This window comes from Vicia villosa, linkage group LG3 (assembly GCF_029867415.1).
Source record: "Vicia villosa cultivar HV-30 ecotype Madison, WI linkage group LG3, Vvil1.0, whole genome shotgun sequence".
In the NCBI taxonomy this organism is placed as follows: Eukaryota; Viridiplantae; Streptophyta; class Magnoliopsida; order Fabales; family Fabaceae; genus Vicia; species Vicia villosa.
Window position 1 is genome coordinate 182,091,535 of NC_081182.1, and position 25,813 is coordinate 182,117,347.

Here is a 25,813-nt window from a genome sequence, read left to right on the forward strand (position 1 = left end):
ACAAACTTGCTATTTGTTAGGAGTGAATTGCAAAGAGTAGTTGGATGCGCTTCCAATTGAGGTCATTTATGACCATCAAAATGATAACTTTCTTAAGCTCATAAGATTTTAGAAAGAGTGAGGTCTATTTATGGTGGTCGGCCGAGGTTAATATGATCTACCTAGAACAATTATTAATTATTATTAAATTATTATTTAAAAATTTAGTTAATAAATTATCATAATTATCACTAACATATCATTAAAAATATTTATATTTTAGTCACCATTGCTGGATTTTTTTAAAATAGAAAGAAGAAAAGTACATTTAAAACTTTTATTTCTTAAATCAATATTCCATAATAATGTGTTATAATAATCTCAATATTTCCATTCATCTAATCTAATGGACAGAAAAAAGTGCGACTTCCTTTCCCGCTTATATCAACAAAACAGAAACTATCTTTCCCGCCTAAAAGCCAGACGTTTCTCAGCTGCTGCTGCGTCGTCTTCTTCTTCTCAGTTGGCATTGTCGGAAAACCGTAACAGCATCATCACTCTTCTCACAACACACAAACATGAGTAAGTTCCACTCTTCAAATTTCAATCTTTTTCTCTTTAAATTTCCTTTTCTATCTCTTTTTCACTTACCCATTTTTCATTTCCATGGAATCGCTCAAATTTCACAATCAAACAGAAAATGGGTTTGTGGAAATGTTTTTTATTTACTCAATTGCAAAAAAAAAAAAAACTATCTTTTTGGTGGGGTTTAAATTGAAACCCTAACCCTAATTGCTTATTATCTCTTTCTGTTTCAGACTCACATGTTGCCCTTCGAATACCTAAAAAGATAGTACCCAACAATGTTGTTGATGTGGTTTTAAAGCATTGCATTTCACTTGATCTTAAACTTTATGGACAAGATACACTCTATTGCAAGTATTGTGATAATGTAGTAACCGGCGGGTTTTACCGATTTATATGTCATTTAACTGCGATGGAAAATGTTGAAGCTTGTGAGGGTGTTGGTGATGAGGTTAGGAAGGAAATGTTGGGGATTTATTCCGCTTTGCAAGAGATTAATGAGGAAAGCAATGAAGTGGATGTTGTCAATAGCAAAAATAATAAGAAGAGTTCAAGAGAGGAAGCATGTCGAGCGGTTGCGAGGTTTATTTACAACAATGTGATACCATTCGATGTGGTATTGAGTGATGAGTTTAAAACTATGTGTGATTTGTTTTCAGTGGATGGAGGAGGGTTTAAGCCGCCGTCTTATGATGAGATTAGAGGGAAATATTTGACGGAAGAAGTTAAGGTGACAAATGAAGCTTTGGAAGAACATAGAGCGATGTGGAAGATAACAGGTTGCTCCATAATGATCGATGCATGGTGCAAAGGGAATGAGGACATGCTAAAAGTGTTAGTGAACAGTCCGAAGGGAACGTTCTTTTTGAAGTCTATTGATGCGTCTGATAAGTTGGAATCGGTTGAGGAACTCTTTGAGATGATGGATGACATTGTTGAAGAGGTTGGGGAAGAAAATGTTGTCCAAATTGTGACGGACCAAACACTATACTACAAACTTGCTGCTGAGATATTGATGATGAAAAGAACTAGGCTGTATTGGACACCTTGTGTAATACAATGTATCGCGGTGATATTGGAAAAATGCGAGGAGAAAATACCTTTTCATGAAGAGACAATTGAGAAGTGTCAAAGAATTGCAGTTTTTATGTTTATACGGCCTTCTCTCATGTCTCTATTATGGCACTTCACAAATTATATAAATATTATGAAAATAGACATTTCTCCAACTTACTCGTCATACTTAACTTTATGTTCTCTTCACGAGAACAAAAGAGCTTTGATAAGAATGTTCACATCAAAGGAGTGGAAGTCCTGCGAGTTTGCAAAGCCAGGGAAATGGTATGAGGACGTGGTTTTGGACAAGGAGTTTTGGAAAAATGTTAAGATTTGTTATAAAGTTGCACATCCTCTTCTTGAAGTCTTTCATTGGGTCAATTCAGTCGAGGAACCGGCCATGGGTTTCGTTTATGAGAAAATGGAGACGGCTATAAAGGAGATTCAGAAAAATCTTTCCAAAGGTGACAGAGAAAGGGAAAGGTAAGTATCAACTTTAGTTTTAAAATTGAGCATTCGTTTTGTAGTCTTGGTTTGAATATCGAAAAGTAATTCAAATTTTTTATTTATAGTTTTATGCTTCTACGGGAGATCATTGGTGAAACATGGGACACATATTCGCATAGCCCTTTGCATGCTGCAGGCTATTTTCTTAATCCTCAAATTCACTATAGTTCTGGATTTAGAAATGATATTAAAGTTAAACTTGGTCTACTACATTGTATAACAAGGATGGTGCCCGATCCCGAAGAAAGATCTAAGATTGCGACTCAACTTGAAGAGTTCGATAAACATGCAAATAATTTCGATCATCCAATAGCCGTAATTACTGCTGATAATGAGATTCCACCAATTTGGTGGGCATCTTTTGCAGATGGACAACCAGAGCTCCAAAACTTTGCAATTCGTGTATTATGCTTGACATGCAGTTCTTTTGGGGGTTACCCTCTTAGGGATGCCTTCGATAAGGTAAGATGATGAAAGCTATTGAATATGAATTGTGAAATACACACTATTGTCTAATCTTATTTGTATTTGTTTAGGTTTACTCTAAGGGTCTGAAGCACACGATTGATAAAGATGTTGCTTTTGTCATGGCTAACTCAAAATTGGCCAAAAAGGATGAGGTAGCTGAGCAAAAACACAAAGATAATGAAGATGTTGAAGACTCAGGTTCGGATGACGTGGAACTTACTACTGATTCAGAAGATGAAGATGAAGATGGAGATGAAGATGAAGACGAAGACGAATATGAAGATTAATATTTTAATTTGAAAGATGTTCGAGATTAACAAGCTAAACTTTGACTATTTTTGATGTTTATGCCTTGGCACTTGTTAAAAGTATAATTCTATAGCTTAAGTTGTTAGTTTATGACTTATGAATTGTGTCTGACTTTTCTATGGGTTTTTAATATAAGTTAGCGAAGTGTTTGTAGCGACTTTAGTAAAATCTTCATTTTGATGACATGTTCATTTTGTTAGTTGCTTTCACCTTTGTGAACAGTTTAGCAGAAGGAAGGGAAGAAAAGAATCTCGTTATCGTTCAAGTGTGAGACATCGAAAGCGAAGAATGCAACTGAAGACGACATCAAGCATTTCATGCCAAAACTATCTGGAAAGGATGCTGTTGGTATGTGAATATTAGAGATTTGTTTCAGTCTACCATTCTTGTTTATGTTTCTAACTTTCGATTTTATAATAACTCTATTATACTTAACTGATAGGTTTATTTTCACGCCGGTTCGGTCTGATTTTGATTGCCTTGGTTAGTCTAAATACTTTCTTCTAGCATTGTATTTATTTTTTCAATTAGAATACAATAAACCCTTTTACAGATTCTATCCCAAACTTTCTCACCTCATGATTCTCAACTTTGTGACACATTGAAAGAAGTTTGGTCTATGTATGCATTAAGAAAGGTGACAATTTCCGAGTTGGGTTTTAGAGCAGATGAAGAAGAAATTGAGTTTAAAACTTGGTATTTGTAATTTGTTAGTACACCATTAAGCTGCTGAGAGAAAGACTAAATTGCATGATTTGCACAAATCTTGCAGAGAACCATTATGTATAAAGGTAGAAACCTGCATTGGTTTTAGGTCAAAATTATTGTGATGGAGCGAAAGAAAAGGAGAATTGGCCTAATTTGGAGAAGATGACTTCTAGAATGAATCATCAACTAAATAGTTCTTGACTACTAATAAGAAGTAATAAGAAGCAAGAAGCATTAGATTTAATAGTTGTATCATATCTTAAAAATCACTTACACAAGAGTATTTCTTCTTCCTTTCTCTTCACTTTTTTTATTTAAGTTTTCTCAAATCTGTAAACTTTCGAACCATGATATTATTACTTGTAAAAAGTTGAAAGTAAATATTTTTAAATTAATCAATAAACCTCTTAATAATCGACTGCATCTTATAAAAGAAAATAATAAGCCCTTGTAAAAGTGTATCTTGTATCTATGTTCAAAAACGGACAAGGTTTCAGCGACTTTGCATTATTGTAACTTCGGTAATTTGAGTATACATTTTACTTTTTCACATCAATATAATATTCATTAATAATTCATTCATTTATTTTATGAAGTAAAGTTACCAAAATTATGAAATAGTAAAATCACCCAAGTCACTCAAAATTGTGTATGAAAATATTTAATTATTTTTTATTTTTATTTTAACAAATTTAAACTATCCTTTAAATTTCATGGTCTATTTGCTCTGCTTCACCAGTTAAGCATATAATTGTTGCTTTACCTTAGGCGACAAAATATATTATTTCTACTTTGATTGTTGATTTCTAGTGAAACAAAGGTAGACGAATCGGAAGAGTGGTGATTATTTGGAAAGATAGATCAATCGGGGCATTATCAAATTGTTTTAATTCTATAGATGAAGGATATTCCAATAATTTAATAGGATGAGGGAAATAATTAAATTAAAAAAAAAACAAAAGTAAAAGAAGGACGAGATGAAGGAGTATGAACTTTATGTTTCTTTTTATTTGCCTAAAAAACATTCAAGAAGATATGTTAACTATAAGTTAGTTTTTTTAATTATTTAGTTTGTTATTGGTTAACTATTTCAGTTAGAATGTTTAAGGTATGTTTGGATGGGTGGTGGACAAAACTAATTTTAGCATAATTGAATTTAAAATTGGTTTTAACATAATTGATTTATATTTAAATACATTTATGTAAAAGTAAGTTGAAAAATAAATTTCAGTGTAAAAATCATCAAGAATAAATTTCGAAAGCAGAAGCTATAAATTCTAACTTCAAATAGAATCAATTATGAAAATAGAAGTTTACTACTTAACATGGTATTAATAGCTAGTTGTGAAGTATGCAGTAGTGTGACAATGAAGTTTACAACTTAACATGTTGGATTCATTCTTTCTTCACGCACCAAAATTCAAACCATAATATCCAACGAAGTTATCAAACTAATATGTTGGATTCATTCTTCACGCACCCTTTAGATAATCTTGGTCGCAATCGTTTCTCCTTCCTTAACCAACAATAACTATCACTATTGGTTTAGGTTCATCAAAGTCGCTCTCAGATTGAAAAACAAACTAGAATTTATTGATGGAATCCTAATTTGTCCCTCATATAGAAATTGAACAACCATGGCACAAGATCGTTGTAATACCATAGTCATGGCATATATTACGAATTCAATCAGCTCTGAAATCGCTAAAAATAATCTCTGAATAAAATTAGCACATAATATGGCATGAACTCAAAGATCGGTATCATAAAGGAGATTTTTGCGCCTCATACTTACAAGAGAAAATTTATGCTCTCCGTTAAGGCGATCAAACCATCACGTAACTCTTTACCACTCTGAAGAAAATATGGAAAGAATTGGAGAATTTTTTACCTCCCCTCACATGTACATGTGATATTCAGTGCCCATGTGCTCCCATTCCATAAAATAATATTTACAAAGACAATAGATGTGTCATTCATTTCCTCAAGAGGTTCAATGAGCATTATGCTCCATTTCGCTCCTTATTCATGTTAATGCAACCTTTTCCTCATATCAATAAAGTCTTCTCAATGCTTATTCAACAAGAGCGCCAACATACACTTTCCATTGATAATGATAAATGTGTTGCCCATATCAACAAACCTTATAAAAAACCTCGTTTATAAGATTCAACTCATAAGACATTTCTTGGTGGTGGTGGAAAAGGCTTCTAGATTTTCTCTTTTTGTAACAAGCCGATTCATACGATAAATATATGTTTTAAGAAGCATGGTTTTCCCCCATACCTCAAGCGGATGAACATGGCTCAAACAACCAACCATGAAGACTATACTAAAAGCAATGATCAAGATCAAGTTGAAGAAGCTCCCATTGAAAATGTCACTTCTAGCTTTACTGCAAATCAACAAAAATTGCCTTTCATTCAACAGGTTCCCCAACAACAACAATATCACATCCATCATATGAATACCACAAGGGAGAAAGCATCTGGTACTACAAAAAATAATGCTTTCTTTTTAAGTATAAACATCATGAATGAATTTTAGATATTGGGGCCACAAACCATGTGTGCCATTCTAGTACTATTTTAACTCATTTAACTGAAAGAAAACATGTTCTTATCAAACTTCCAAATAGAGCACCAGTCACTTCATTTTTTCTTTTTGGAACTATATATTTTACTCAACATTTTTATTTAAATAATGTGTTATACATACCTGAATTTCATTCCTATTTGATTTATATACCTAAGGTTGCTTCTACTCTAATTTGTAAAATTAATTTCAATTCCTCTAAATGTCTTATACATGGGAATCTTATCTTGGGGACAATTAGTGCAACTGAGCCATATAATGGTCTCTACATGCTTACATCTCCCTCCATTTTCATTAACAATAATTCTAAAATTAGTAATAATATCCATTGGAATAGTTTTGACAATTGTATTTACATTGTTAATAACTATAACCCATGGCATAATCCCATAGGTCACACCTCTCATGACACAATTACTCAAATTAATAAGATTTTCCCCTTGTATCTTATTTCTAGACCTTTTATCTATTTGTGATACTCGTTTTTATGCTAAACAAAAAATGCTAACTTTTTACAATAACACTACAAATTCTATATATTATTTTGATGTACTTCACATGAAAATTTGGGTTCCTATTTCAAAACCATCCATGCTAGGCTATAAATACTTCTTAACAATTGTTAATGACTGCAAGTGATTATGATTTATCTTTTTAACGAAACTAAAATTTAAAACATCTACTTTAATTCAATCCTTTATTCAATATGTTAAAACCCAATTTCATTAATCTGTCAAGACAACTAGATCTGATAATGGCTCAAAATTTACCATGAAATCTTTTGACAAAAAACATGGGATCCAACACCAGACTTCTTATGATGATATACCCCCAACAAAATGGAATTGTAGAAATAAAGCATTAGTCTATTTTAAGTGTTACTGTGCTCTTTTTTTCAATCTCATTTACCCAAATTTTTTTGGGGCTCATGCCATCTCTCATGTTGTTTTTCTCATTAATGGAACTCCTTCCAAGTATTTAAAATTGCAAACTCCTTTTACCATATTACATAACTCCTTACCCGAGTATTCTACCGCCAAGGTGTTTTGATGTTTAGGTTTTTCATCCAACCCTAAACACAATAAATCCTAGCTAGAATCTAGGTCTTGCTGGTTCCTTTATTTAGGTAACTAAGATGGTGTAAAGGGGCCAATCCTTTACGACCTAACAACTAGGCTTATTTTTATTTCTAGGGATACCATTTTTAAAAAAACATTTCCCCCTTCCCCATTATAGACGATAACACCATTTCCACACCTTCTCTTACATCTCACAATATCGTTTAGCTTAGTTTAGACTATCTTGATCATATTCAATACAACCCTTCCCATCATAACATGATTATTCCCATTGCCACTCCCACTTCCATTCCTAACCATAATCTTAAGACCAGTATTCCAGTTGAAACATCTACTCACCGAACCACCAATAAACCCATCACTAGTACTCCAACTTCTGTGCCCATTAGTCTTGCCCTTCCCATTCCCCAAACTATCATAAAATCTGTAGCAACCTGCCATAAAAAATTAGAATTTTAGAGTCGCCACCTATTCTACCAGGGCGAATAGGAAGCCCTGTGCAGTTAAGAGATTCGGGGTAAGTTATTATATTCGGGTCAAGGGAAGGTGTTAGGCACCCTTAACCCTTTCCTAATGTTTTGAGTTTAAGGCAAAGTTTTATGGCTAAAAGTGTTAAGGTTTATAGCTAAGGAAATGAATAGGGTGAAAAGTGAGATTTTGGGGAAGGGGACTCGCCTTGGTTATCCAAGTGCCTACGTACCTCCTTATGGAGGATCAGAGTCAACGTAGTTCGGGGAAGGGTTGCACGCCTTAGAATTAATATGAATGTAAGAAGGCATTTTGAATTGCCTTATCGAAGTCTTGAAACCCTTAGTTTGGAGATGAAAGAATATTTTAAAATTTGGCGTACAACCCTGATTTAATTTGTTCTATTAATCGCGATGATTAATAGATTTAATCACCATAATTAACAGATTTATAAAGGATTGCTAACAATTCTAATCGATAGATTCAATTATCACTATTTAGCAAATAAATGTATCTTAAAAATTAAATTATTAATTTTATCGTTACTCCTCATAATCAATATATTTGATTAAAAATAATAACGAATTGATAAAAACATGCTAATCATCGTAACCAATAGGATGGTTAAAATCTTTTAGCAAAATAAATGTATTTTTATTATTTTATTTCTCACCAACACGACTATTAGGTATAATTAACAGATTTATAAAGGATTGCTAACAATTCTAATCGATAGATTCAATTATCACTATTTAGCAAATAAATGTATCTTAAAAATTAAATTATTAATTTTATCGTTACTCCTCATAATCAATATATTTGATTAAAAATAATAACGAATTGATAAAAACATGCTAATCATCGTAACCAATAGGATGGTTAAAATCTTTTAGCAAAATAAATGTATTTTTATTATTTTATTTCTCACCAACACGACTATTAGGTATAATCGGATCGAACAAAAAATTAAGAAATCAATCAAATAAGAATTAACATTAATATATAAATTAATTTTGTTTTTCGCAGGGGGGTGCCTGCTGCTAAAGGTTAGAAATTCAGGGGTGTGCGATTAGCATTGGGCTAGGCCCATTATTGATTTTTGGTCCGTCCGGTTCAGTGTGGTGAGGGTGTATGGGGTGTGGTGCACGTTCAGGATCATGAGCGTTGGATCTTGTACGTGATTATCTAAGGGCCTGCATGTGTTTAAATTTGAGGGTGCGTGGTTAGGAAGGCACATTGAATCATGTTCAGTGATGCTGCCAAGTGGCCATGGAAGGGCCACATGGCGTTCGTCCAATAATTCAGAGTGATGATCACTCATCCCTCGCTCTCATCCCACTCCCATTTTTCACTTTCTTTCTCTCTCTAAACTCAAACTCTCTCGCTCTCTCGTTCTATCCTCTCTTTCTATTCTTCAACCAAACCCAGAACTCCCCTTGCGACCACCGTAAACTGTCATGATAACCACCACCACATCCAGTTTTTCGATGAATGTTCATCGGAACATTCATCCCTAACCCAGATTTCCAGAAAAACACCCCAAACCGGATGAAGATCCTCTTGATCTTCATCTTCAACCTATCTCCAAACCCTAAACCTAAAACGCATGAACCCTAACCCCCAACGATGAACCCTAACCCTCACTTAAACCCAAAAAACCCAACAATCAAACACATGCAATGGATTCAACGAAAATCTAAGTTAAGTTCATAGATTATGTTACCTTTATTCTTGAATGTTGGAACGTGTAAGCTCCCCCTCGCTAATCTCTTTTCCCTTTCCGATTTGCAGGTTCGAAGACGAAAACAACTCGCAATCGAGAGGTGTTCACGGAGTCTCCTTCAGTCCTCCAAAGTTCATCCCTTTTTTTTTGTAGTTTTAGTGTTTGATTTATAGTCTTAGGGTTTTAATCTACTACCTACTATTCTATCCTTTACTAATCAATTGGCCAAACATCCCAATATACCCTTTTCTCAACATTTTATTACACACACAAAAGGGTAAATTCGTAACTAACAAAATACCACACCACTTTCAATATACAAACTCCAAGTGTTCCATTTTTATTGGTGCATATTAAAAAATATTTTTTCCCTCCATTAGACAGCTTCTCTTTTTCATAACATTTGCCTTTCCCCTATCTCTCTCTCTCTCTCTCTCTCTCTCTCTCTCTCGTAACTCTCTTCTCCCTCTTTTTCACTCAAACCCTAAAACTCCGCCACCGACAACAAGTTCAACCGTGAAACACCAACAAAACTGATCTTCATCTTCACTTCCACACAACCATTAAATCGAAAACCCCTTCCACTGTTTCTTCCAAAACCGGATCTATACCATAATGCACAAGGCTTTTCTGTGAGTTTATTCAAACCGTGAGTTTATTCGCAAGGATTTTCTGTTCTGTTTTTGGGTTGCTGCGTTTTGTTAATTTCTGTGCAGGTTATGAACTCATTCATTCCAAAGGGAAAGGGCTGCCAGAGTGCTCAATGAAGCATCAAAGCGAGAGCTTTTCTCTGAACTTTTTCGTAAAATTAAACTGGTGTGGTCTGTGGATGTACACAGGTATAGTGAAAATGAATTCTTTTTAAACTTCTACTGCTCATTAATAAGGAAAACAAACACTACCTCTACAATGTTAGGTTTTACTGTTTAGAGTCTATAACTTTCAGTTCAGGCAATTAACCTCTTCCATTTTGTGTATTCTCCAGAAGCATGAGTTGATTTTGAATGGTTAATTTTAGTTTCTAAATTCCTATTTATCAATCCCTATATCTAATAAATCAATCAATAAATTGGTAGTAGAAGACGTTTAAGTCCAAGAATTGTAAGGCACATGAAATGACTAGCAAGATTGATAAATATAACTATCATAGCCTTTTTCAATTTCAAGGGGGCTTAATTTCTGAAATTGAAAGTTGAGAAGTCTAATTTCTTAGCCTCCAACATTGAATGGTTTTATGCATTTTCATTTTTAATGAATTATGTGAAACTAATGGTTGATTCTCATGTAGGATGTCTGAAGGTGGTGCATTAACAACATTGTCAATTTAGTTGAATGATATGCAGGAGGTGTTCATGACTGGAAAGGATCTTCCTGAACTTGCAGCCGTTGTTGTGGTGTAAGTTTCTTTAATATCTAAAAACAATTGATTTAAAATTTTATGTTGTCTTTACCACACACCATTGATGTCATAGAAATGGTGTAAGACCGGTTTGCGGGTACACCCGTATTTGATCCGCCTAGGTTTTTAATAGGCGGACAAAGACAATGCATTGGTCTGCATTACTTTTTCTTTAAAAGTAAAACAGTTTTCTAGCACTCGATTTTGATCACCAGATAGAGCTTTCTAACAAAAATATATTTTCCCATTTAACCAGTCGGGGTAAAATGGAGGAAAGCGCAGATGCCCAAGATTTTTCCATCGCAAAGGCTGCATTTTCGTTCTTGCCAGAGGCTGAAGCAATATCCTTTACCCATAAACTTCCAACATACAGGGCTTTAGTGGATGATACTGAATTTTGCCGTTATGTTGAGTTGTATGCAAAGGTAATTGGGATTGTTTAATTAAAATAACATATACATGCTGAAAAATGATTTCATGTTGTGTCCTGCCAATTATGATTTTTCAATAGCATTTCATACCGTGTCCTGCCAATGCCGTGTTTTGTTACATATTATTAATGCTGACGTTTCATAGATTTCCCCCCATCTTGTGAATTGAGTTTTTTTTCCCATGTGCATTTATATGTAGACTAACCTACCCAAGACATTAATATTAAGTTTCTATTTTGCTCCAAATCCATTGAAGAAAATCATTCATAGTTATTTGCATAAAAAATCCGACTGTTGTTCCTCCTTCTAACTCTCCCTCTGGCAGGATGAGGATGCATTTTTCCGAGTTGGAGTTGGAGTTGTAGTTACCGCTGCAGTGGTCATCCTCAGTTACGGGGATTTCTTCCAGAGATCAAATAGAGCATCTTACTGCTCAAGCATGGCATTCAGATAATAAAAAATTAGAACAAAAGGTTGGTAAATATTTCCTATGTTATCGCTCTGCTCACTGTTTGCGTTCTATTTACTATGGAAGTGATGCAGTACTGCAAAAAACCTTGGTGCGAAATCTGAAGATTTAGGTAGATTGCACCGCCATTGAAGGTTTAGGTTGATGTGTTAATTAGTGTAATTAACTTAGGTTGTATATTTGAATTTGCTATAATGGACTTAATGTTTGAAGATTATTGATCCTTACAGGTCCAGTGGAGCTTGCTGCTGTAGGAATTTCCATAGCTCTTTTCAATCAAGCATCGCGAATTGCAATATTCCCGCTTGTCAATGTCGCGAATTTCAACTTTCCATGCCACAGAAAGTGCAGTCTTTGTAGTCTACCAGTCAACCGTGAATTGTTGCAAAAGTATGATTATTATATTAGTTAAAGTAATCTACACCATAAAAGTAGATTGAAAATGTACCTTATTTCTCTATTATGGTGGAAAATATGTAGTACAGCATGGCAATAGCTTAGAGTTAACATTTTGCATTTAAGGATGATTTGACATTGAGAATGATCACTTGCCTCCAATCCTGCAATTTGTCAAGTAATTTTCAACTTAGTAGATGCAGAGAAATATAAAGCCACACTTCCAGTTCCTAATGTTATAAAGCAAAAGCATTGGCACTCTAAATGTTAGAATGATGCAGAAAAAAGCATAGTAGGTCTAAGCTGATATTATATATATATATATATATATATATATATATATATATATATATATATATATATATATATATATATATATATATATATATATATATATATATATATATATATATATATAGGGTCATGCTAACATGTGCCCTTAGGGCACATGTTAAGAATACTATAATTTGAAAAAGTCAAATATAATTAAATGTAAAAAAGTCATATTTAAAATTTCGAGGCATTGAATGCACATGTTTCAATAAAATATTTCTATAAATAACTTATTAAATTGTGCCTTTGGGGAAGGAGGTGAACAGGACCGGGTTGGGTCTTGGGTTTGACCCGGTCCACTACACTCTGATCCGTATAAAATCGGGCCCAACATGCTTGGTTAAGTTGTTTTGGCCCATTACATTGATTGATCCATTATCCTAATTAACTTAATAACTATTGTTAAATAATAAAACATATATTAAATTAATAGAAAATGGTTAAAATCTAATAATCAAACCAATTTTAATAATTCTAATAAAGATAATATATTGACCCCCTAATTAACTTAATAATAATAATCTCAATGATGGCCCATAAAATATAATGATAATAAAAAGAGATGAATAGTGAAAACTAAATGGTAGTAAAATGAAAATGATAAAAATAGTATATATAAAAAAACCTTAGAATGAGATGAATGGGCCCAAATATTTCGGCCTAAACATTTGCTAATTACACATTTTTATTTAATTAAAGATGGTTTTATAAGAGATCAGGTTTAACAATAGATATGTTAAACCCCACAGCCCTTAATTTTAAACCTTTAGTAAATTAAATAATGCGAATAGTGTCGGGTAAATTTTGGGGTATGACAAAATCCAGTTGAATATCCAAACCCCCCACATACCTCTAGAATTTTCATTGTGCCCTTATTTAAGGATTAACTACTGATCTTTTCATCACTTCAGGTAATAATCTATATCCCCTCTCCTAAACATATATCTTATAATAATTTATTTTCAACTCACATATATATTTTTTGCCTTAACTCTATCTTCTATCACTGAACCTAACTCTTACTTTTCTACTATAAATGACGGGTGTGGTAAGACAGTTTGACCAATTTCCTTTGAAGGACTTCTTTAGAGAGTCCAAATAAGTAAGAATAATATTCATAAGAAATTGAAGAACAAACTTCTCTATCTGTCCTCAAGCTTAGTCGTACCAGTAACATAGGGTTTGGTTCCATATGCACACAAGACTGCCCACCTACGGGTCTAGGTTGGAGATAGTTATGGAGAAGACTCTCAGCCCAAACTTCTTCTAACTCAAGAATGGAGGTTTACTTTTCTCCATATCCTAACAAGGATATGGAAGAGTTTCATCTACCATAAAATGATCAGAGGAAACTAGGATCTCGTCTTGAGCGAGAGGGAGGGGGTAATTTACACAATCTATACTATAACCGAGGAAGAATGGGTCTCGAAAAGCGTGCCTGAGATAGACATTCCCCTGAAAGAAGGCGTATTCAAAATTATGAACAAAGTGGCAATGAAGAAAATCTCCTTCCTTAATCATGACATGGCGTATTCACTCTTAATAGCATATGCAAAAACAAGAGAAGACATCCGAAGAAATTCAGGGAAAAGAAGTTAGGGGGACAAAATCCTAGGACAAATTACTAAAGATTTTCTTACTCTCCTCCTCAAATTTAACATCCACCAACTAGAAGGTCTATAGGCAACCTTTTCAATTGAGTTATGGATTCTAGGTGGAATGGAACAACTCCTCACATAGATATAAGGCTACCAACTAGTTTCAATTATAATTACTCCTCATATAGATCTTCCTCCTGATAACGATACATCCCGACTCTTGTTAAGAAGTGGCTTTGAGTCCAATACTTATGAAAGGCGGCGACATAGGTAGATGAAGCACCAGGCTCCAAATGACACAACTTTGCATGAGCTTCCTTGTTTAGAGGAGCGATCAAGAAGAAGGGGTCCTTAGAATGTTTCATGCTGTTAGAGTATGTCTCCAAATATTTGATGCTTTGCCTCAAAGAAAATAGACCATAATCGTTTGCAGACTTAACACTACTTTGTACCTTGAAGAGGTGGAAAAAAGCGTCATAGAAGGCTTGCTCCCCTTATTATATTCACACTAGTGCTGAATTTTTTTGACAAACACCCAACTCACATAATGGAACTATGGGGAGGGGCATACGCAAATGGTTCAAGACACCAACTTCAAACTTGTTAAGAAGGAGACAATAACCTATAAGAGAAAATAGGAATTCATGGAAAGGAATCACACATCCACCATATTGACTATATATCCTCTATTCATCATCTGGGAGAATCACACCTAAGTCTTCCGTTAGACCTACATTGTTTACCACATGGGCGGAAGCATCGCCCTAAGACAAGACAGAAGGAGTCTTTAATATCTCTAAATTTACCCAATCTCTTAAAATATATTTGATGGCCTTCTTCGTCGAAATTGATGTAATTACCACGATTAAGTATATTAAGAAACTAACGTAGGTGCGACGCAGATAAAAGATAAACTCAATCGCTCACTGTCCTAAAAACTCTAAAAAGGGAAGAACAAGGGCTAAATAAAAAATATCAAATACTAAAACTCAGGAGAAAAACCTGTAATGAGGCATGCAAAGATAAAATCAACAAGCAAATTCTCTTGAGCTCAAAGCGAAGCTTGTACAAGAATATTTTCAAAGAGAAACGAAAAAGAACAAATATTTTTCCTTCGCAAATTAAATAACATTCAAAAAGAGGAGAAAATGCTACTTTTCAAAACCCTTATATACTCCCTTAGAACTATGAGGATCACAGGATCATTTAGGAATACCAATGGTTGATATTTATCCAAATGATTAGAAGGATACTCAAGCACCCTAAAGAGAGGAGGAACATCATTACTAACTAGAGTAGAGATATGTGTAATCCACTCCCAACACCATGTCCCACCTTGCGAAGAAAGTATTTAATGTGTTATTTCATAAGGATGGCGATAAACCTATCTTAGTTAACTGACAATCTAAAGACATAATTGAACACCCGTCGAAAGGACTACATATCCTTTTTGATGAGTCTACTAGAATGATCATCCTGTCTGAAAGGCATATGCCCATGATACTGGTCGCATTTATAGCCGCCTCAGTACTTAAAATAAAAATGATCCCTACTATAATTATAATTAATTGCGTCATCCAGCTCCACCAACGTCGCCCTTTTTAGTGAGAGCTCATAAATCTTAAAATGTTCAGCAAGTTTTAGCCAAGAAATTACATTCAGTCGACCCTTGTACTCTAGATGGTCCTTGATGTCGACATCGATGGGTTCTCGATTGTAGTTTCTCCGAAAATTTGAATTTAATCTCCAACATGTTCTCTACTTAGTTAGGCAGTCTACATTTCCAAGACTGACAAAGTGGAAGAAGTCGACGCCTCTATCACACGAGAAGAAGGGGACATAGAAGCAACCATATGATCCTCCTCAATTGGTAGAGATCTTCTCCATTTCTTAAAAGAAATGGAAGACTCTATTACTATAGTTTTGAGTATATAAAATTAAATAAATGTGAAATAAATGTCACATGTTATGGAAATACGTGTTATTTATATACAAAACTATAGTAATGGAGAAAATGGAAAGAGAGAAAAATGGAGAGGGTCCTAACCCCTCCTCAACACCCTCATCAAAAAAGAGAGCATCAAAAGAAGAATCCCTATAAAACAATTTATATTTTAAAAATCTTTAATATATAAATTATTATACAATTTCTATGGAAAAACCTTTAATTTTTTTTACATCAAAATAGACTATAATTGTGATTTTCTTTTATGAAATATTAAAATTGAGGAGAAACAAAAGGAAGATTAAATTGGGCTATAGAGATTTGCTAGTCAAGGAAAACACCTAAACTTGTGGAAAGCCCCTCTCCTTTATTTAGCCTTTTTCTTTGCGACCTCTCTCCCTCTCTAACCTTACTATTGTTCAATTTTCTGATTCCTGGTTTTTTTCTCACTACATTGAGATTGAGGTAATGGAACAGAGATTAAGGTAACATTGCATCAATGTATTCTTGTGTTATTTGTTTATCCATAATTTCTATAATCCTTCATGTTACATATGACATGGTTATGTTTTCTAGACATTTTCCAATTATTTATATATACATAAATCATGATAATGTAATTAGTTATATTATGAAAGAAATAAGGGAGTTAGTTTGTTATTATAGTTTCTGTTTTTTTAATAGATCATATCCTTTGTTGAAATTGTTGGAAATAACCATATTTCATTGCTGTGTGAGTAACGTTTTGTTAAGATAGAGACATAATTTGAAGAACTGAGATTTGTATTTTTTTTTCTTTAATAATGATAGAATCTGATGATGTTAGAAATAAAATTATGCACATTGCAAACAAAATGAAAATTTTAGATTGTGTGAATCACTTTATTTTACTCAAAACTTAGATCTAATTGACTCAATCTTTGATAAGTAAATTATTTATTTGTTATTGTATGAACATGATGGTACATAACAAATGGTTAAATCTTATATGTTTATAAGTACGAGTAATCTTCATCTTACGACTCGATTTTAAAAAATTAAATCAGATAAAATTTCAAATTTTAAGATGGTGTCAGCGTCTAATTCGAACCCGTAACAACATCAGCTATTAAATTTTTCCTATAAGATCTTCCACAATTTATATTGAAATACCAAAGTTAATAGTCCTGACCATGATGGAAGACATAGACAAACTATAAAGCACGACATGGACACGACACCGACACGTTGTTACTGATAATAATTTTAAAAAATAAATAAATTAAATGTAATCATAAATGTCGGTGTTGTGTCAGTATTCAACACTGACACGGACATATCTTTTTTCAGAGGTGTTGCTGCCACATAGCATACAAATCATGTGTGGTTATTGTTGTTTATGCTATTGTGTATTTAAGATATCTAAACCAAGTAGTTGTACTTGTTCAAAAAGTCCATGTAAGTTGAAAACAAATCCTTATTTTCTTCATAAAGATATGGTTTAGTATTTGATTATGATTCTTGTTTTACAGAACATCAAAACCTTAAAAATCACTTGACATCATTGTCTGATGGAATCTCAAAGTGGCAGAGGATCAAACATTCATCATAGAACTCATCATTCAACAAATTCAAGTGAAACTGAACCATTCAACTCACAAAACAAACCAGAACACTCGCATCATGATCCCATTCACTTCATGCCAAATCCAACACCTCATAATGAAAATGCAACTTTTCATCATAGCAATGACCAAACAAATCTTGCTAACCCTTTTGGTGAATTTCATTCTCCTTATCCAAACAACTCAGACTCTTCATATTCATCATCACAAAACCCTTTCTTAGTATTTGGTGATCATGATGATGCAAATGATTCTCATAAGTTGCATGACCATGCACCTTTTGAGGCTAATTTTCATCATCAACTACCTACTTATGAATCATCTTCACTAGGAAATCCCTTCCATGACCCTCACAAGATTGATCAACATCATGATCATGATGATGATTGGCATCATCAAGATCATTGGAACTTCCCTGATCATGAAGAAACATCACATGCTTCTTCCTCAAGTCAACTATCACACCCTTTGTTCACACTTGAATCAACACAAAACCAGCAACTAGATGATGCAAATCATAAGAACCCTAAAGGTAATACTATATCCTTGAAGAACTAAAATTTGACGAGTTTCGCGACAACTTTTAAGTGTCTATGTGGTTAGTTACGTTTAGTAGATGGTTAAGAAATATATCAGATGTCGAAACTCATCGTAATTTTCAAGTGTTCATTATATGTAGAATGAATATCTGAAAAGTTGCGGTTGATCACGTCAAAGTTTGTGGTTAGTAAAAAAATGTTGGTGGTTAACGAATTTTAACACCTGTTATATTCGTTAACCATATATTTGGAAAGTTTTCTAAAATTGGTTGTCGGAACTCGAAACACAATTTCTCATTTTGCAAATAATAATGTTAACAAGTTATATAGACTCATCGGTGTCATCATTTTTCACAGGTTTCGAATCTTCAACTCAGCGAAACACGCATGATTCTCATTCTACAGGTTTTGAATCTTCAACTCAGCAACATATGCATGATTCTCATTCGACAGGTTTTGAATCTTCAACTCATCAACACAAAAATTCCCTAAGTGCTTCGAGTAACACCGAGAAAGATACTCATGTACATCCAAAATCGAAAAAGGAAAACATGTTCGCTAACAATGATGATATGCCAGTAAGATCAATGCCGAAGCATGAACAAAAATCTTTAAGTCAACAAAACATGCATGATTCTCGTTCTATAGGTTTTGAATCTTCATCTCCGCAACACAAACATGATTCTCTAAGTGCTTCGAGGAACACCGAGAAAGATGATGTACATCCAAAATCGCAAAAGGAAAACATGTTCGCTTTAGAATTTAGCGATGATGACAAGCCGGTAAGATCAATGCCAAAGCATGAACAAAAAGCTTCAACTCAGCAAAACATGCAAGATTCTCGTTCTATAGGTTTTGAATCTTCTTCTCCGCAACACAAACATGATTCTCTAAGTGCTTCGACGAACACCGAGAAAGATACTCAGGTATACCAAAAATCGCGAAAGGATTGTGATGATGATATGCTGGTAAGCTCAATGCCAAAGCATGAACAAAAATCCTCAACTCAGCAAAACATGCACGATTCTCGTTCTACAGGTTTTGAGTCTTCAACTCAGCAACACAAACATGATTCTATAAGTTCTTCGAGTAACACCGAGAAAGATACTCATGCACATCAAAAATCGCGAAAGGATAGTGATGATAATATGCCGGTAAGCGCAATGCCAAAGCACGAACAAAAATCTTCAACTCATCAAAACATGCATGATTCTCATTCTACAGGTTTTGAATCTTCAACTCAGCAACACAAAAATGATTCTCTTGGTGCTTCGAGGAACACCGAGAAAGATACTCATGTACATCCGAAATCGCAAAAGGAAAACATGTTAGCTTCAGAATCTAATGACGATGATTTCCGAGTAAGATCAATGCCAAAGCATGAACAACAAAAATCTTCAACAGTTGTACTTGTTCCCGAGACGATACAAAACCCTCCGATACAGATAATGGAAAGACAAGAGAATGGTTCTACTACTCCATCTTCAACGCCGAGAATTCCATTACATGTTTTCGCGAGAGACAAACTAAATGCTCAATGGAGCAATGCCTCTAATGAATCGTTGTTTAGCATTCAAATGGGAAAGAGTTTCTCGAACGACATGGCTTGGTTGAATAAATCTGGTGAATTGGATAAGAATGGCGATCACATGAACTACATGTCGGGTGGTGTTCAAAGTAATCATCCTCCACTTTCACCTCAACCACAACAAGCTACTAAATTCAATGATATTAGCGCGAATTTCACTGAACAGCATCAAAGTAATTTCAAAGTAACCGAGGCAAAAGCTGCTGAGACAATGCGAGAGGTTATAATGGAAACTAGTACAACGCCGGAGAATGATAAAAGTAAAGGATCGACAACATTTTCTATTGCGGCGATGCATTCGGATACGCTTTCTAGTTCTAATAATGACAATTCTCGGCATTCAAATGGAAGCACCCAATCTTTTGCATTTAAATCGTAAGTTCAAGTTACTTACTGCTATGAAGCACAGACACCAAATACACAACACATACACTAACACGTTGACACCGGTACTAATTTGAAAATATGAATAAGTTAAGCGCAACCACAAGTATCGGTGTTGGTTTCAGACACTGATACTAACACGAGCACATCTTTTTTCAGAGGTGTCTGTGCTACATAGCTTTTATGTATACCAAAAGAAACACTCGGATGATGATACTTCTTGACGAGGTTTAAGCCTTTATTTGACATGATTTTCATGAGCAAAAAGTTTAACTGTTTTTTGGTAATGTGAAGATACGCAGATGGAGAAAAAGCTGGCGACAAACCCGGAGAAAAACCTCTTTCGTCAAAACACGATGAAGAGACGAAAAAGCAGCCGAAGCAGTCAGGGCAACAGAATGCTAAAACAACAGTAGCACCATCTGCAGCTCAAAACACCAAACCAGCATCAAATGCTCCGCAGAACAAATGGCTATCTTGCTTCACATGTTGCCACTAGATCACATTAGAGTCTCTCGGCTTCGAAGAAAATAATATTTCTAGCAGGGCCGTGTTTGAGGGTGTGTCAGGTAGTTTACAACACAGGACCTCAAATTCTTCAAGGTTAAATTTAGGCTAATTAGACCTCATGATAGATCTGCCACGGTTAAACCATAACTAAATATAGACCCTTTGTTATTGTCCCAGTTGAACTCAGTTGAACTGTAGCTAACTTACACAGAGCCTCCAGAAATCTAAGACGGTTATGTTCCTATGTCACCTTGACGATAGTATAACATAGTTTTTTTTGTTGATTAAAAGTTTAGGTGATTCAAGTCTCGTAATTTAGTATTTTATCGGTCAATGATATTGCAAATAAGTACTAATAAGTAAAAGTTTCTAACAAATAGTTTTTTTTGATAAAGATTTCCTTCTACACAAACCACTTGAACAATGGATATGATAATCATTAAAGCTAAACTAATCAAAGATAACTTCATTGTTTTCGCTTACCTCTACATTCTAAGAAAGATTGATCTCTAAAATGAGAAAGGATAAACAGTGATATGCTTCATTGGATTAGCCACTTCCTTTCCACCAGCATGAACCACAAACTCTTTTGGTGTGAGGAAGCTACCATGGCAGACACATACAATGCAAACCTCACCGGATCTATACTTGTACAGAAACCCTTCTATTCTCTTACCGTTTGGACCGTCTCCGGTCGTTGTTACGGTCGGCATTTGTCTCAGTTTCTCCATTACATCACCCTTGAGACTGCAGTAGTTAGGGAGATTAAGCTTTTTTGTTTGATTCTTAAATTTAGTATTTGTAGACTTAGGCAGAAGTGGAAGTTCTTTGATTGTTGTTTTCGGGAAAATCGTTGTTTCGTTTTCGTGTTTGGTTGATATCTGGAAACTAGAAGCAATTACTCCTCCAGATGAATTTCTTGGACCTATATATGAAATGTTGTATAAGCACTTATTTGAGCTTATAAAGTACATATCAAAAGAAATATAGTAAAGATTAAAGTTGATGAAGCAATATTGATAATGCAGTAGCCGATCAAACTGCAATTGCGGTATGATTTTAAATCACATGTGCGTGCGACCATATTATGAACTTAAAACAATTTTGTCCTTGTTTATTTAATTATTTTCATCAAAAATCAAAATTTTAGAACATCAAAACTCAATTTTCTTCTAATATAATAAATTTTTTAGCTTTTAATATTTCTCAACTATATATTTCAAACATCTGCAAAGACCGCAATTACAGTACCCAACACCAGCAACCACAATTTAAAATCATAACCCAAAGTGTCACAATTCAAGGATAATATTACATATTAACTATGAAGCACACATATCAAACACGACTCCGACAATGAAAAATTGATACAATTAATAATTTTAAACATAATCACATGTGTCATAGACATGGTACACATACATGGGATACATGGGACATGTCTTTTTTCCAGAGGTGTCACTAATTATAAAAATACAAATCATAAGATTAAAAATCAAATTTAAAAATTGGCATTTTGGAAATCATTTCAAACATTGAAAAGTTACCATGAAGCTCTGAAGCTGCAACCATTCTCTGCCTCTCTAGAAGCATTCTCTCTCCACTTTCAATTGGAAGAGATGAAGATCTCTCTATAGATGACCCAATTCTACACCAATTTGGAGCACTAATACTTCCTATCTCTCCACCCACCAATGATGATGACCTTATCAACCTCCTTTCTTCCACATTTTCACCACATGGAGAAAGCTTAAGAGTAAGGTCCATTAAAACCAAAGAGAAAAAACCTTTGTGGCTCACAATGTTATTATGGAGAAGAATTGAAGAAACAAAAGGTAAGAAGAAAATTATAAGAAGAAAAAGAAAGAAAAATTGAGAAGGAGTTTGGAAGTTAGAAAAAAGAAGAAAGAAGAGTGAAGTTTGAATTAATGTATCATGTGTTCAAATTCAATGTTTGCTTTTTGTGTGAATTATTATGATGACAAAAAAGCATATGAAAAGTTCCACGTGTTGATCAATGGTGAAGATGGTACATTTGTACATATGACATGTATGGTCATATTTGTGTTCTGTATGTGGTACATCTAATGCATGTTACATCAACTTCTGCCGGACACACTCCACTATGCCACGTAATTTTTAAGGGAAATTTTGGTGTAATAATGATATGTCGGTGTTATGTCCAAAGAAAGTAAAAGAAAAATAAACAATTTTTAAAAAACTTTCTTTTAATAAAAAGATTATATGAAAAAAAATGTTGCGGAAAACTCTATTTATGTCATTTTTTCTAAATCTCCCATCTCATTAAAGGGTAAAATGATATCACATTATTCCATTTCAACTACATTTTTATTGTATTACGCATTTACTTGTTAGATTTGGTTCAATGAGAAATGCTAACAACACTCTCTTTTTAACACTCTCTCCAACACTCACTTTTTTATTGGTTGAAACATGTGTGGGTCCTACTACTTTATGTGGGATCCATTTCCAAAGTGAGGGACCACACATGTTTCAACCAATAAAAAGTGAGTGTTGGAGAGAGTGTTGAAAAGAGAGTGTTGCTAGCACTCCTCTCGATTCAATTGATGATTGAGGAATGCTATATTTACACTGCAATCATGACACTATATAGATACACTGTAGCTTTTAATTTTGACTATGCATTAGCACAGATTCCTACTTTGATTAAAATAATAATTAAAAGAAGAAAAGTATGCATTGTCGTATGTGTAAATGTCACATTTAGTGTACCCATATTATTTCTCTTGATGATTTCATATGGTTCAATTGCAATTTTTTTCTTCTTTTCTCTTTTTCCAATGTAAAAAACCAAATTTGTTCTCTTTTCTATTTTCTCTCACTTCTCACATCTCACATTTCACTTTCCTCTTCTCTCACTTCTCTGACTTCCAAAACCATCTTTCTCTTCCTATTTCTCTTTGGGTCGGTGATGAATACGAAAGGTTGGTTAGGGTTATGAGCAAACTTTATGGGTTTGGTTGAAGGATATGAATGAAGAAACCTTTGTAAAAACTGCCGTCCAATTTTTGCAGTGGCGAGATTGTTTCCAGCAGATTCCGAGTGGGGTGGTTTAGTCTATTATTCGTGATGCACCGAGAAAAGGAGGGGTGGTTCCGTTATTCACGGTGGTGGTCAGTTTCTGAGTTGAAACAGGGGTGGTGGCTTGACCGTTTTACGGCGGTGTGCGGTTTTGCAGTAGTATATCTGTGATAAAGTTCCTAACTTTCTGCACATCTTTGCTTTATTTTGATGTATCTCATTCATATTGTGGCCATAAAAGTCAACATTATCACAAGGTATGAGCAAAATCTTAAACTTATTCATGTTTTACTTTCACAAGTCGTGCTTGAGACGATGATAGGCGGGCATGATGTCTCCCCGTGCAAAAGACGATGAAGCTACCAACTTCTATTTCAATTTATATTCATACTTTCTTTCAATTTTATTGGATCTAAATTTTTTTTTCTTTCATTGTTAACTCAAGACAAGTGTATTGAAGCATTAAAGGGTTATGCATTGATGCTTGCATGCAATGATAGGCGGGCATGATGTCTCCCCGTGCAAAAGACGATGAAGCTACCAAGTTCTATTTCAATTTATATTCATACTTTCTTTCAATTTTATTGGATCTAAAATTTTTTTTTCTTTCATTGTTAATTCAAGACAAGTGTATTGAAGCATTAAAGGGTTATGCATTGATGCTTGCATGCCTATCACAAACCGAGAACACCGCGATGGTTAATGGTGGATAAGGCCAAGAGTGAAATTATCTTATGACTCGTAATAAAGTTCTAAGGAAAATTGTTAGCGAGAAATGTAGCACCCTTATTTATTTAGTTAATTTTCTTTTTTTTTGAAATTAATGATGCTTTGATTAATTCAAAAAAATGATAAGTACAAGCGATCAACTAGGATCCAGCAACTAGAAATCAAGAGAAACCTATGAAAGAAACTAAGAAAATTAAGAGCTATCACCCTTCTATCATAAGTGTAGCTATATATTTTCGAAGTTTCTTATTATTCCATCCTCTATAAACAATTGTTTCTATAATTCTTTTTCCTACAATAGTAGTGTCTACTTGCCCTCCAAAACTTTTCTGATTCCTCATATTCAAAAGCTCGTAGATGGTCTCGGTACCGGCCATTTTGAGAATGGTTGCTCTAGCACTCTTCCCTTTAGTTTGCTGTATCAACCAAGTCAGTTCGTTATTCCAATTATCAGGCATATGGGGGGTTTGAATCCAATCAAACACCTCTGTCCAGATGCTTCGTGTAGGTTGGAAGCCGAAGAAAAGATGGTTCATTGATTCTTCCTCCGAGCAGAAACAACAATTCTTATTATCAATCATTCCAAATTTAAAAAGTCTATCCTTGGTGGCAAGTTTACCATGGCAAGCAAGCTACATAATGAAACATGATCGCGGTCTAGCATTGTTATCATATATTAAGTCCTTCCACTCAACTTTTTGATCACACTCCTGCAGGATTTTATATGCTTTACTCATGTTGAAATTCTCCCAGCACATTATCTCTTCCACTCCCTTTCTCTTGCTGATATCCTCTCTCTACTTAAGGATGGATTTCATGATCCATGTATGTGAAGGCTTGGGTTCCATTTCCATTAGACTTTTATTTTTCAGGTAATACTCTTGAATCCATTTGACCCAAAGAGAATCGGATTTTCCACTTAAATTCCAAAGGAGCTTTATCAAGTTAGTCTTATTCCAAATATAGATATCAATTATATTCAACCCCCTATACTTTTTGGGCTGCAAAAGGTTTTCCACGCGACGGGTGCCTTGCGACTACCCTCGAAACCACCTGTCCATAAGAAAATGCGGCAAATGGACTCTATTTTCTGAATGAAACTCTTGGGGAAAGGGAAACAATACAACCAGTAATTAGTGATTGCAAACATCACACTTTTAATCAATTGTAATCATCCTGCATACGTAAGCATTCGTGCGCTCCAGTGTTTTATTTTATCAACAATACGATCCACCAGAGGCATATAGTGATGAATAGGAAGTTTCTTACCCGTCACCGGCACACCAAGATATCTGAATGGCAGTTGGCCTTCTTGGAAATTAGTAACTTGTAGAAGTTTTTCTTTCGT

At 34.3% G+C, this 25,813-nt stretch overlaps 4 protein-coding genes across 6 annotated transcripts; 3 read left to right on the top strand and 1 right to left on the bottom strand.

Moving 5' to 3' along the window:
- The first annotated feature begins 398 nt into the window (after window positions 1-398).
- Window positions 399-3,062, top strand: LOC131656982 (uncharacterized). Its single transcript, XM_058926514.1, has 4 exons — window positions 399-561; window positions 798-2,103; window positions 2,193-2,589; window positions 2,664-3,062. The coding sequence occupies exons 1-4, from the start codon at window positions 558-560 to the stop codon at window positions 2,880-2,882; spliced, it is 1,926 nt and encodes a 641-aa protein (XP_058782497.1). The 5' UTR covers window positions 399-557; the 3' UTR covers window positions 2,883-3,062.
- A 6,651-nt stretch (window positions 3,063-9,713) lies between these two features.
- Window positions 9,714-12,097, top strand: LOC131656983 (uncharacterized). Of its 3 annotated transcripts, XR_009300409.1 has the most exons (5): window positions 9,714-10,109; window positions 10,194-10,316; window positions 10,766-10,873; window positions 11,133-11,780; window positions 12,007-12,097. XR_009300409.1 is itself a non-coding variant. In XM_058926515.1 (4 exons), exons 2-4 carry the CDS (start codon window positions 10,815-10,817, stop codon window positions 11,759-11,761), a joined length of 357 nt encoding a protein of 118 aa, XP_058782498.1. In that variant the 5' UTR covers window positions 9,719-10,316; window positions 10,766-10,814; the 3' UTR covers window positions 11,762-11,998. The 3 variants fall into 3 exon arrangements, 1 of the variants encoding a protein (XP_058782498.1); XR_009300408.1 differs by having other exon boundaries at window positions 9,714-10,316; XM_058926515.1 differs by lacking the exon at window positions 12,007-12,097 and having other exon boundaries at window positions 9,719-10,316; window positions 11,133-11,301; window positions 11,633-11,998.
- A 4,350-nt stretch (window positions 12,098-16,447) lies between these two features.
- LOC131656984 (uncharacterized) lies at window positions 16,448-21,200 on the top strand. The gene is made up of 4 exons (XM_058926516.1): window positions 16,448-16,533; window positions 17,560-18,184; window positions 18,549-20,154; window positions 20,458-21,200. The coding sequence occupies exons 2-4, from the start codon at window positions 17,599-17,601 to the stop codon at window positions 20,660-20,662; spliced, it is 2,397 nt and encodes a 798-aa protein (XP_058782499.1). The 5' UTR covers window positions 16,448-16,533; window positions 17,560-17,598; the 3' UTR covers window positions 20,663-21,200.
- On the bottom strand, window positions 21,034-22,579 carry LOC131656985 (ninja-family protein AFP3-like). The gene is made up of 2 exons (XM_058926517.1): window positions 22,221-22,579; window positions 21,034-21,598 (listed from the first exon to the last, which is right to left on the bottom strand). Exons 1-2 carry the CDS (start codon window positions 22,438-22,440, stop codon window positions 21,183-21,185), a joined length of 636 nt encoding a protein of 211 aa, XP_058782500.1. The 5' UTR covers window positions 22,441-22,579; the 3' UTR covers window positions 21,034-21,182.
- Window positions 22,580-25,813: the final 3,234 nt, after the last annotated feature.